At 42.3% G+C, this 12,113-nt stretch overlaps 1 protein-coding gene and 1 long non-coding RNA gene across 2 annotated transcripts; one reads left to right on the top strand and one right to left on the bottom strand.

The window, feature by feature from the left end:
- Positions 1–195: 195 nt before the first annotated feature.
- Positions 196–11,838, top strand: ankrd52b (ankyrin repeat domain 52b). The gene is made up of 28 exons (XM_069709646.1): positions 196–326; positions 1,042–1,125; positions 1,492–1,570; positions 1,664–1,734; positions 1,832–2,032; positions 2,298–2,385; positions 2,892–3,034; positions 3,200–3,412; positions 3,523–3,601; positions 3,700–3,814; positions 4,410–4,492; positions 4,589–4,706; positions 4,993–5,061; positions 5,144–5,284; positions 5,388–5,441; positions 5,550–5,661; positions 5,760–5,831; positions 5,923–6,124; positions 6,336–6,423; positions 6,825–6,942; positions 7,056–7,275; positions 7,404–7,491; positions 7,579–7,662; positions 8,104–8,249; positions 8,482–8,564; positions 8,986–9,068; positions 9,195–9,286; positions 9,374–11,838. The coding sequence occupies exons 1-28, from the start codon at positions 300–302 to the stop codon at positions 9,562–9,564; spliced, it is 3,144 nt and encodes a 1,047-aa protein (XP_069565747.1). The 5' UTR covers positions 196–299; the 3' UTR covers positions 9,565–11,838.
- LOC138627377 (uncharacterized) lies at positions 2,372–5,434 on the bottom strand. The gene is made up of 3 exons (XR_011311379.1): positions 5,137–5,434; positions 2,820–3,406; positions 2,372–2,427 (listed from the first exon to the last, which is right to left on the bottom strand). It is a non-coding gene; the product is annotated as an uncharacterized lncRNA (long non-coding RNA).
- Positions 11,839–12,113: the final 275 nt, after the last annotated feature.

Below are 12,113 nucleotides of genomic sequence, written 5' to 3'. Positions count from 1 at the left end.
TGATTTAGAAGTTTTACTGTATTAAATACTAACCTAACATGATAGTATTAATAATGATCAGTAATGCGAGCACAATATCTGGTTAATTACGAACACGACAGCAAAATAAAAAGAACATCAAAGCCTCTCGAAATCACGTTTCTGAAACTGATCTCGCGATGTTTTGGCAACTGAAGCGCCCACATCTCGGACCCCAGTTGCTAACTAAGCTATAGATAGGCTAACTAGCTGCTCCAAAGTGACATGTAGTCAAGTTTACACCAAAGTCTCAATGAAGGATCTTTCCGAGTGATCGGGACATGGAGTTAAGAAACATCAAGGACCAGGTAGTTAATGACGCCTTTTCTCTGCTGCTTAACTTCACGTTTTATCTCCTGCCCTACTTCTCACTGCTGCTAACAGCTGGCTAGCCATGTTAGCGAGATGACGAGGAAAGTTTTGTGAAACGCTCCTCAACATCCCGAATCCACTTCATGCACGCGGAGATTCAGTTTCGGTTTCAGGGAGAGCTTTGCACGATCATTTCCTGCACAGCGTTTTGAAGTCTGGATTTTGCAATGCAACCAACACAATAACATTTGTGCTCAGTGGTAGATAAAAGTTAAAAAAAAAAAAAAAAAAAAACGGACAAAAAACATTGTAAACATCATTTTCAGATAAACGTCTCCATCGTGTCCTGCTGAGGTTTGATGAGGCGTTGCAGGAATTTAAATGCAACGAGTGCTGCGTGCCTGAAACGGAAGTTTTCTTTATCTGTGGTGAAATAGATGCCAGCTGCAGACTGCATCATTTCCATGAAAATATTTCTCAGTCGATATAATCATTGACGTCATCCCTGGAAATGTCACTCAGAGCGATAACAGAGTCATTGGCATCATAAAAATCATTTACTAGGTTACAACACACTTGTGAAAGCTGATCACAGCTTCGGTCCTTCGCCTTCTGCAAAACTATTTTCCGAGAAAATCAATAATAAACGGATTTTATTGTCCTTTTAATATGCATTTTGTTTTTCTATGTTCTTCTACATGTCTCTTTCAGTCTCCGTTGGTCCAGGCCATATTCAGCCGAAACACAGAAGATGTGACGTTTTTGTTGAACCATGAAGAAGATGTCAATTCACTGGTAATATTATCCCACATTCACGCAGCAGTCCTGATGTTTTTACAAGTTTCGATGTCAAACAGACGAGCGTGAAGTATATTTTGGGTTCAATAATGTATATCGAGTTCTGCTGTACTCGTGTGTGAAAGTTATATCGTAAACTAATTTCCTGCAAAGCATTGTGTATATTTTAGGTTACGGACGTTTTTCACGATTTATGTCAGATAAAAAGTTTAAAACACGTAGCGCAGGAATTAAACAAGATTTAATTGTGCAAACACATTGTCAGACTATACATTTTATATAATTCTGGATAATCAGATAAAATGGAAAATAATTTTTTTTCCTGCAACGACATTGTTTTATTTGTTTTTTCTTCCGTCTCAGGACCAAGAACAAAGCACACCACTTCATGCTGCTGCTTATATGGGCAATGTCCATGTTATGGACCTACTTATTAGTTCAGGTAAAAAACACAAATCTTACTGTGAAATATGTCCCAGTAATTAATCCAGTGAGTCAATCACATACAAAATAAAAAACCAAACCGTTGTTACAGGTGCAAACGTCAACGCTAAGGACCAGGGGTCGCTGACTCCTTTACACCGAGCGGCCGCCTCACGAAATGAAGTACGCTCTTATCGTCACAACTCCAGAAATATATCTATAAAGCAGAGCCACTGACGAGCAGATCTTCACGTTTGACTCTTTGTTCTTTTCTCTCAAGAGGGCTGTGGATCTGCTGCTGAAGCACAAAGCGGAGGTCAACACACGGGACAAATTCTGGCACACACCGCTGCACATGGCCGCTGCGAACTGGGCCACGGGCTGCGCCGGAGTTCTGATCCCGCACTTCTGCAGCCTGGACATAACCGACAGGTCAGGAAGGACGCCGCTGCATCACGCAGCGCACAACGGACACGGAGAGGTAAAACCGGGACGTGGATCGTCTTCTTCCTAAACCTTTGTTTAGCATTTCAATGCAAAGCTTCAGAGTGGATTTATTTCCTTTGGGATTTTCTGTATTAATCTAGCTGCACACAATATTTGCTCCTTTGAGTAGCTGTGATATGATAATGTTCGGATAAATGTGCCAGGATGTTAAACTGCTCCCAGGACAAACACAACGCTGTCCACTGGACCGCGATAGTCGCATAGACACACTGCTTTATCCACTTCTCGTGTTTGTGCAGATGGTGAACTTGTTCCTGTGTAAAGGTGCCAACGTGATTGCCAAAGATAAGAAGGAGAGGCAGCCGATCCACTGGGCTGCGTACCTCGGTGAGTGGCGTCTCCCTCCTAACAGACACACTTAAACTGTCTCTAGGGAGTATAAAGAAGAAAAGATGTACGTCAGTACCGGACACACCTGTTGCAGAGTTTCTGAGATAGTAAAAAATACGTATACATGTATATGTACTCTGTGTTGTGATTCTGTGTCTGTCCGTTTATATTTCTTTGTGGACTGAAGGATCTCATCCTGTGAAGAGATGTTTATTTTGCAGAAAAGATTCTTGCTGTTCAACGAGTCCAAAGTTTTCGTGTGTAAAAGAGTTAAATGTCGATCAAAGCTTACAGAGAATTAAAAGCTGATTTTCTGTTTCTGCCTTGAAGTCTAGTTTCCGTCTTCGTCAACGCACGATTGATTGTTTAAAGTGTTCTAATGTTTAATATGCTTAAAGGTTATAATATAATATTTTTGCATTCATACTAACCATGTAGGATTTGTTTGTCTCATCAACATGAACTCATTCTGACTTGAAGTGAACATTGAATTCTTCCTACAGGACATTCGGAGGTTGTGAAGCTGCTCGTGTCTCACAGTGCAGATGTGACCTGCAAGGACAAGCGTGGTTACACTCCGCTGCACGCTGCAGCCGTCAGCGGACAGCTGGACGTGGTCAAGTACCTCCTGAAGCTGGGAGTGGAGGTAAAGTGGTCCGGTCACGTCACTATTAGAAAATAACTTTCCACGGTAGCTGCCATTTATTTTATGTTTTGTACGTTCTGTACCAGACGACAGTTTTAAGTGCTTTAAATTAAGTTTTCACGTTAAACCGCTCCGTTTTTCTTCTTTCTTCTGCGTTCGCCTCAGGCCGATGAACCCAACTCCTTCGGGAACACGGCGCTCCACATGGCCTGTCACATGGGGCAGGACACCGTCGCCACTGAACTGGTGAACTGCGGCGCCAACATCAACCAGCCCAATCGCCACGGCAACACGCCGCTGCATCTGGCCGCCACCTCCTCCAGCGGCGTGCTGTGTCTCGAGCTGCTAGTCAACAACGGCGCCGACGTCAACCTGCAGGTAAAAAGACGAGACAACAGACGAGAAATTACAAAAAAAAAAAGATTCTGAACTGCAGTCGTACAGGAGGATCGAATAAACGTACGATTTTCTTTACCTCCCTCTAACAGAATAAAGAAGGGAAGAGCCCTTTGCATGTGGCTGCGATGCACGGGCGCTTCACAGGCTCCCAGATTCTGATCCAAAATGGTAACAGCCAAATATATTTACAACAGCCTGTTGTGACATGTGACTGATTAAGGATACTTGAGGTATAAATAACTGCTCAATTTTCCACCGGTGCACAGGTGGAGAGGTAGATTGCATCGACGTAAATGGAAGCACTCCTCTTCATGTTGCTGCCAGATATGGTCAGGAGTTACTGATCAGTACTCTGCTGACAAACGGTGCTGACAAAGGCAGGTAAGTCGGTCCAAACCTAAAGGATGTTTAATTATGGCAGGTAAAGGAAGTCAGCAGGTTCACAGTAACAATCAAACACCTTCAGAAACTATTTGATTTTGTCCAAAAGCTTGCTGATAAATATCGGCCGAAGGGAGAAAATGTAGGAGATTTCAACGTCTGCACCCATCACAGTACTTTATAAACCTCATAACTAATTGTCTTAGACTTTAGTTAATGATGTAGTAAATAGGCCCACACATACAGATTCAGTTATTTCAAATGACGCGATTAAACTCTGCGGAGAAGCGAACTGAGGACAGAAAATAAAATTCACACCTGACTGTTAACATTTATCTCGTGTTCATGTGACATCGAAGGCATCGTAACGACAAGCTTCTGACTTGAAATGTCCCTTCGCATCAACACAAAGTTGTAGTTATGACTGAGACTTTTCTAAAAGTGTGAATGAATCTGATAATATGGAAGAACCTGGAAACCTGAAACATCAGAGTCTTTCCAACAACATTTAAACCTCTGATCCAACAACGATTGTACAATTTCAGAGAGAATTTTATTCCCCAACTCAAATTAAACGATGTTCTGATCTCGACAGACAGGGCATTTATGGGATGCTTCCTCTACATCTGGCGGCGCTCTACGGTTTCCCAGACTGTTGTCGCAAGTTACTGTCTAACGGTGAGAATGTGTTCAGCCCCGTTTCCTCATCGAACCTCCTCCTCGTTAGATTTGAATCACTTACTGAAGTGTTTGTGCCGTTTGTGTTTCTCTCAGGCCAGTTCTACAACGTCATGCCTCCTCTGACGGGCGGTCAGATGTCAGCAAGAGGGTTCGATGTAAACCTCTTAGACGACCACGGGAGGACCTGCCTGCATGCAGCTGCCTCCGGAGGGTGAGTGGTGAACACGCATATCAACGCTCGGACTATTTTTACTCTGTGAAATGAGCAATAAATCCCTGGACCACAGATTAAATGTAACATGACCACCAGCCATCACTGTCAGTATATTCATGAAAAAAACCAACTGTTTGGTGTCCGTCACTCAAATGCAACAGATATTTTTATAAAGTATAATTCAAAAAAACTTTTCCTAAATCATACACGTCCACTTTAAATGTGTTTTCTGGGCTGAGCTGCTCAGACGAGACTCCAACTGCGTTTATTCTTTGTTTTGCAGAAATGTTGAGTGTCTGAATTTGCTGTTAAGCAGCACTGCTGAGCTGGACATAAAGGACAACCTGGGAAGGTGAGCAGTGCTGAAAATCTGGATGTTGGAGCTGAACTCTGTTACCTGATATCACAGCTGTCCTCCGTTTCTTACCTCCCAGATCTCCTCTGCACTACGCTGCAGCGAACGGGAACAGCCAGTGCACGGTGTCGCTGGTGAGAGCCGGCGCCGAGGTCAACGAGCCGGATCTGACGGGCTGCAGCCCGCTGCACTACGCCGCTGCTTCACACACCTTCTGTGGGTGAGAGACTTTACATGGTTTTACTCAGGAGGTAACCGGGACAGAGCACACAGTGGGCAATTCTTCATTACTGGTCCTGATTTTGATTTCTTTGTTTCCACAGCGGGGACGCAAACTCACAGCCAGACCGTGTGGAGAAGGAACATGAAGCCTCTCTGTAAGTCACATGTTCCCGTGACACGCACAAAGTAGTGTGTGTTGCTGAGAAATGAATAAAACCTCATCACACAGGATTCCCGACGTTCCTTTAACTCTTTGCGTTCAGGTGTCTGGACTACCTGCTTGACAACGGGGCGAACCCGACTCTGAAGAACAGTAAGGGCTACAGCGCCGTCCACTACGCAGCAGCTTACGGGAACAAACAGCATCTGGAACTGGTCAGAAGCACTTTTTGATTTTGATGCTTTTCTTTATATTATTGTCTGATAAAAATGACTTCAGGCTAGACTGAACTGAAACTCTGCTCCTCCTGCAGCTTTTGGAGATTTCTTTCAACTGTCTCGAGGAGGTTGAAAGTAATATTCCAGTCAGTCCTTTGCACTTAGCTGTGAGTACGACACCAAATAAGAGATGTGCCTTTTAAATGAAGCCCCTCTGGTTCACAGGCTTTTAACGCCACTGTTGTTGTGCAATTACAGGCATACTATGGTCACTGCACTGCGCTGCGTCTGCTGTGTGAGACGTTAGTGAGTCTGGATGTTCGAGACATTGAAGGCCAAACTGCTCTTCACCTGGCTGCTCACAGAGGCTTTTCTCCGTGTGTGGAGGTTCTGCTGAAGCATCAGGCCTCGTACACGCTGAAGGAGCACCAGCGCAAGAGGACGGCTCTCCACGCTGCAGGTGTGTGTGTGTGTGTGTGTGTGTGTGTGTGTGTGTGTGTGTGTGTGTGTGTGTGTGTGTGTGTGTGTGTGTGTGTGTGTGTGTGTGTGTGTGTGTATGTGTGTATGTGTGAGAATAAAACATATGACTTTGTGGTTAAGATGTTTATTTCCAAGTCACAAACCTTTGTGGCCCCGACTCCTAAATCTGACTCTCCTTTCCCCGAATGCAGCGGCTGAGGGTCAAGTGGACTGTCTGCTTTTATTGGTCAACCGGGAACAAAGTGCCGACATCATCGACAGTCAGGACACACAGGGACAGTGAGTGACTCTATTTTTTTTTACATTTATCAATTAATAATTACATTTTGAAATGACAGAATTTAAAATACCTTTATAGTTTTCCAGCAGTGACTGTTTATGAGCCACCTAGTTTTAATTTTCAGTGTTTTGTCTACATTAGATTACAGAAAAGTTAAATATTTTTCCAGTCTTTTTGTAACCGTGAGTGAGAAAGCTAAGTGTTTCAGTTAAAAACTGTTTTTCTGTACTGATTGTAAGCAGTAGTAAAATTATTATTTACAGTAGATTGTCTTCGTTCAGGTATCAAAACCATGTATTTGTTAAAGGCTGAGCTACCCAGAGAAGACAATTCTGACATAATGAGAGAATTATTTACCTGCTCACACTTACAGCATTAAATAGTGTTTCTTGTTGTTCAGGACGGCTCTCATGCTGGCAGCGCTGGGACATCACACCGACTGCGTCCACATCCTGTTGGAGAAGAGAGCGACGGCTGATGCTGCAGACAAACGAGGCTTCACTGCGTTGCACCGAGCTGTGAGTGTGTGAACGTCTCTAAAATAAGAGATTCAGATCTTCACAGCTTTCCCCGTTACTGTTTTTTTTTTTATTTTATTTTTTATTCTCACCTCTGATCCGGTGTCCTGCAGGCCATGTTGGGCAGCGAGGAATGCGTTTGTGCTCTGCTGGAACACGGAGCCTCTGCTCTGTGTCGAGACTCTCGGGGAAGGACTCCGCTACACCTCGCAGCGTCCCGCGGTCACACCGAGCTGCTCCACAGTTTGCTAAAAGCTGCCAAGAAAGCCGACCCTCTGGACTCCATGTTGGACTACGTTGGCTACACGCCCACCCACTGGGCCGCCTACCACGGTGAGACAGTCACCGAGCAACTATGGACATAAAGAGATACAATAATATGTATAAATATTCATACTGTTTTACATCGTTTGACAAAGATTTGAATGATAATTTGTCCTCGTCTTTTCTATCTTCTTCAGGGCATGAAGGATGTTTACACATTTTACTTGAAAACAAACGTTTTAGCAACCAGGATGGAAATTTTTTCACCCCATTGCATTGTGCTCTGTGAGTAACATAACTATAGATGTACATCTGGGTATTAGATGGAAAATATATTGTGGTTCTTTTAACACTTCTGTTCTTCCCACACAGAGTTAATGGACATGATGCTGCTGCTGGACTTTTCGTGAAGACTGTCGGCCCTCAAACTGTCAACATTAGTGATACCAAAGGAAGGTGGGTCTGATATTCAGAACGAACCGTCACACAACAATGGACTGCAGATGTAAACGTACTTTTCCAAACAGTGAGAATACATCAGTTAAATAACTACAACTAACTTAGCATCCCATAAAAGCATTTTTTTTTTTTTAATTTTCTTTAGGCACTATGACATGTAGAGTATGTTTAGGTCATTAAACATATCTGCTAATACTTAAATGGTAAACATCTTTAAGTTCTGTTGTGTTATATAGATTTTAATTCCTTTGTAGGATTTTTAAATTCAGCCATACATTCTTTTTTTTATTTTGCATCACCTTCCTTGATGTAAAGATACAAACTGAACAGTAGTTTGTTGTTCTGAAGCCGTGCATCCGTCACCTCCTATTATTTTGACCTCCTGTTCTTATTTTGACCTCCCGTATTATTTTTATATGTATTTCTGCTTGACTGCAGGACCCCACTGCATGCAGCTGCTTATTCAGGAAGCGTTGCTGGGCTCCAGCTGGTTCTGGCCCAGGGAGCAGAGGTCAACGCTGTGGACCACAGTGGGGGCTCCGCTCTGATGTTTGCTGCTGACTGTGGACAGACCATGGCTGTCGGTATGTGACTGACTTTTCTGTGGTCAGTTTTTAAAAATGTTATTGCACCTGAAAACAAATTAAGACCGACTTCAACTCCAGAAGCTTCTCTGAGCATGTGTGTACTGGGGTTTTGGGCCTCACGGTCCTCACCAATGGTTTCCTTTCATTCCCCTGTACCACTGATAGAGTGTCACTCCACATTAAAATGTAATACTCTGTGTTTGTCGTTGCTTTTTTTTCTGCGTTTCAGAGTTCTTGCTGCACAAGGCGAAGCCAGACCTGACCCTGGTGGATGTCAATAATAACACAGCCCTGCACCGAGCCTGCAGCAAGGTCACATGCACACACATATGGATGTATCGTATGCATGCAGTGGCACATTTACATTTTGCATGAAATTAGTAAAAGATCATTTGGCAAAAATATAATGAGGCTCCTGTTGAAAATCAGTTTTAAAATCGAATCAAACTTTACAATAATGTTATTCACACTGTTCGGAAATATAGAATACTTTTAATATCATTTGACCTAATCGAACCCTGAAATGGCTTCTAACAATATGAATGTAACAACGTGCTGTAACGTTGCACCGTGTGAAACTCACTAAATTAATTCAAGATTAAAGAAAAAAAGAAAGATTTGTTTACATTTTCAATCAGAAAGTTTACATTTGGACATCTTCTATATTTTTAAGGAGTTTGTACAATATTGCTTTCACACATTAACTCTTAGTACAACGTGTTTTACTCTGCAGGGTCATGAGATGTGTGCCCTGTTGATCCTGGGAGAGGTCACCGACTCCTCCCTCATAAATGCAAGAAACAGCGCTCTCCAAATGTGAGTACAGTATTAAACTATGAAATGATGGAAATAATTAGCTTACGACTGTGCACATGTAAACTCTTGATTGTGGTGTCGTTGGTTCTCAGTATGTAGTCAGATCTGTCTCTGTATCTCACACAGGCCGCTCCACATAGCAGCGAGGAAAGGCCTTGCGACTGTAGTGCAGGTGTTACTGAGCAGAGGAGCAGCAGTCATGGCTGTAGATGAAGAAGGTGAGTAACCTTTTCAGTAACCTCCCCCTCCCCCCTTCCCCCGAGGGACACGCTGGGTTAACCTCTTTCCCCGTTGATCCCCGGCAGGCCACACCCCCGCTCTGGCCTGTGCCCCCAACAAAAACGTAGCAGACTGCCTGGCCCTGATCCTCTCCACCATGAAGCCTTTCCCTCCCCGAGAGGCTGCTAACGGCACCGCCTCCCACTTCAGCCCCATCCTGAAGAACTGTGTCATTGCAGCCACCTGCGGGTCCGGTGGGAACCTGTGTCAAGCCTGATTTAAGCAGCACACACACACACACACACACACACACACACACACACACACACAGACACACACACAGACAGACACACACACACACACACACACACACAGACAGACACACACAGACAGACACCCACACACACAGACAGACACACACACACACACACACACACACACACACACACACACACACACACACAGACACACACACACACACACACACACACACACACACACACACACACACACACACACACACACAGACACACACACACACACACACACACACACACACACACACACACACACACACAGACACACACACACACAGACACAGACACACACACACACAGACACACACACACACACACACACACACACACACACACACTACTGGGGAGTGAAATGTCACCCCAGCGTAGCCCAAAGTCTCCACCAACAAGTTTGATCATGCAAAGCTCCTTCTCGCTCTCTCTCGTGTCCTGACATTTAAACATGTGTCATGTAGCTGCTCATACAGCCCACACTCGGGCACCAGTAGCTTCTCTAAAATCTAGTCTTACACATTACTAATATTAGCTCACCTTCTAGATGATCCTCTCGGTTACGAGTTTTTTTTTTAATGAAGTACTAACCTTTAGAAATGAATGGAAGGATTAACGCGAGCATACGACACAAGCCTCTCCTCTTGAATTACACCCGTCCACTCTCAGTATTTTATTTTTATTTTTGAGCCACCAAAACCTGAAGCATGCATGTTCGTCCTCAGCTGAATGTGCGGGTGTTTGTTGCGCGTGTTTGATTTAAATGTGTGTGTGCAAGCGCTATTTTTCATATTAGACATTTAATATTCTTCTTTTAAAATATCTAACAGGTGCTGTAAACCTTTTATGCAATTTAATAAGACTCTATTTTCTTATCCTGCCATGAATAACCTCATTATTCTAATATTATCATGAGTTACATTTCAGTTCAGTAAATATAAGTCACAAGCATGTCTATAGTTTTAATGATATAGTCTATTGAGTCTAGTGTATATGTATAGTTGTTCAAATGAAGTTAACCTTTTACTTGTATTATTTTGAAGAATATGGAGACGTAACCTCAGGTCAGGGTGTACTGTAGTGGAGGTGCAATAACAAGCACATCTGGAGCCGGATGCTACAAATGCAAAGTACGAAAGACGCATCCGATTTCAGTGAAAAAGGTCAAAGAAATAAAAATCATGCTTGAACGAACGGTTTAAAAAAAAAAAAATCATTCAGGCTTTGAGCACGAAAGTCCTGCGTTTCTAGTAATAGTGACATTTCATTTTTTTGCAGCATAACATTAACTAGCTTTATTATTGATCGGTGGATTATTTTTAAGGGCCCACGACATCTTTCAGTAGTTTATTTTTTTTCTGATCAAAACTTCTTAAACCAAAAAAAAGCAGCAACTCTGAGCTATTTGGCAGTTTTGCTTAATGACTCATAAAATGTTGCATAAATCTATCAGTTATTTCATCACTACATTTGTTTTCTCTACAAAGAAGTGAAATTAAAAAATCAGATGCAATTATAAGCTCTATGAAACACTAACAACAATTTTTTTTTAAATTTATAAATCAATTTTTTTTATGATTCTGTCTTTTTAGTGGTTCAGTGAAAAAAATCCCAAAGCTGTTATTGACATTCAAGAAATCTGTTCCTCTTAAATATTTTAGATATTTTATGACTGAAATAAAGAAAAATGGCTGCGCTCACAATTTTTTTTATTTTTGATAATTGTTTTTAACTAGTTAAATGAATTAGCACAATGTACCTGTACGGCTACAAAAATGTCACTGCCTCTTTTTAGAGATCAACATTTTGTAAATGGTGTTGTGCATTAAGCGTTTACCCTTTTTATAATTTGAAAGCAACACATTTGAAAGCTTTTGCCCTTTTCCTAATTGACTTCCCTGTTTTCATGACTAATACCCACTGTGTTATCTTAAAGTGGCTTTAAACTGTTTGCACTCTGACATGAAAGTTTACATTTTACAGTAGGGTGTCCTTATTATGCAGATTTTCTTTCACACTTGAAATGAATAGGGGAAAAATTGGTTTGACATTTTTTTTTTTTTGCACATGTTGCAGTCAAATGTTTTCAGGAATAACTGTTGCAGTGTTTCATGTGAACAAGCTGTGTGACTTTCATACATCGTACTGACATTTCAGGGTGTAATAACTTGAATACTCTTTGTGGTTTCGTTGTGGTTGGCATTCATATGACAGAAACAAATAAATCTCCTGTCTGAAGGGTTTCTGAATGGCCTCTGTTTTGTCCCCGTTGAACTGTACTGCCACCTACTGGATTTAAAGATGTATGTCATTTAGTAGGCCTTAGATGTTTTCCTGGATTCACCCCGCATTTCGGATCCACTCCAACATTTAATGGGTTTTTCCTTGAACCCTGCTTCACCATCTTTCATGAATTTTGGACCAGTATTTTTGTTGTAATACTGCTGACAAACAAACAAACAAACAAACAAACTACATCTAAAACCTCCTCTGCGAAGGTAACAAACACCTAATGGAC

The sequence above is a fragment of the Brachyistius frenatus genome, unplaced genomic scaffold (assembly GCF_029030835.1).
Source record: "Brachyistius frenatus isolate BFR_SWC_R1_liver_20210118 unplaced genomic scaffold, ASM2903083v1 Contig_4, whole genome shotgun sequence".
NCBI classification, from domain to species: Eukaryota; Metazoa; Chordata; class Actinopteri; family Embiotocidae; genus Brachyistius; species Brachyistius frenatus.
This window is presented reverse-complemented; position numbering and strand designations above follow the sequence as displayed.

Coding starts and splice junctions, on each gene's coding strand:
- ankrd52b (XM_069709646.1), top strand. CDS start 300: ATGGAGTTAAGAAACATCAAGGACCAG. Junction 4,707..4,992: donor CATGCAGCTGCCTCCGGAGG/GTGAGTGGTGAA, acceptor TTTGTTTTGCAG/AAATGTTGAGTGTCTGAATT. Junction 7,492..7,578: donor ACCCCATTGCATTGTGCTCT/GTGAGTAACATA, acceptor CTTCCCACACAG/AGTTAATGGACATGATGCTG.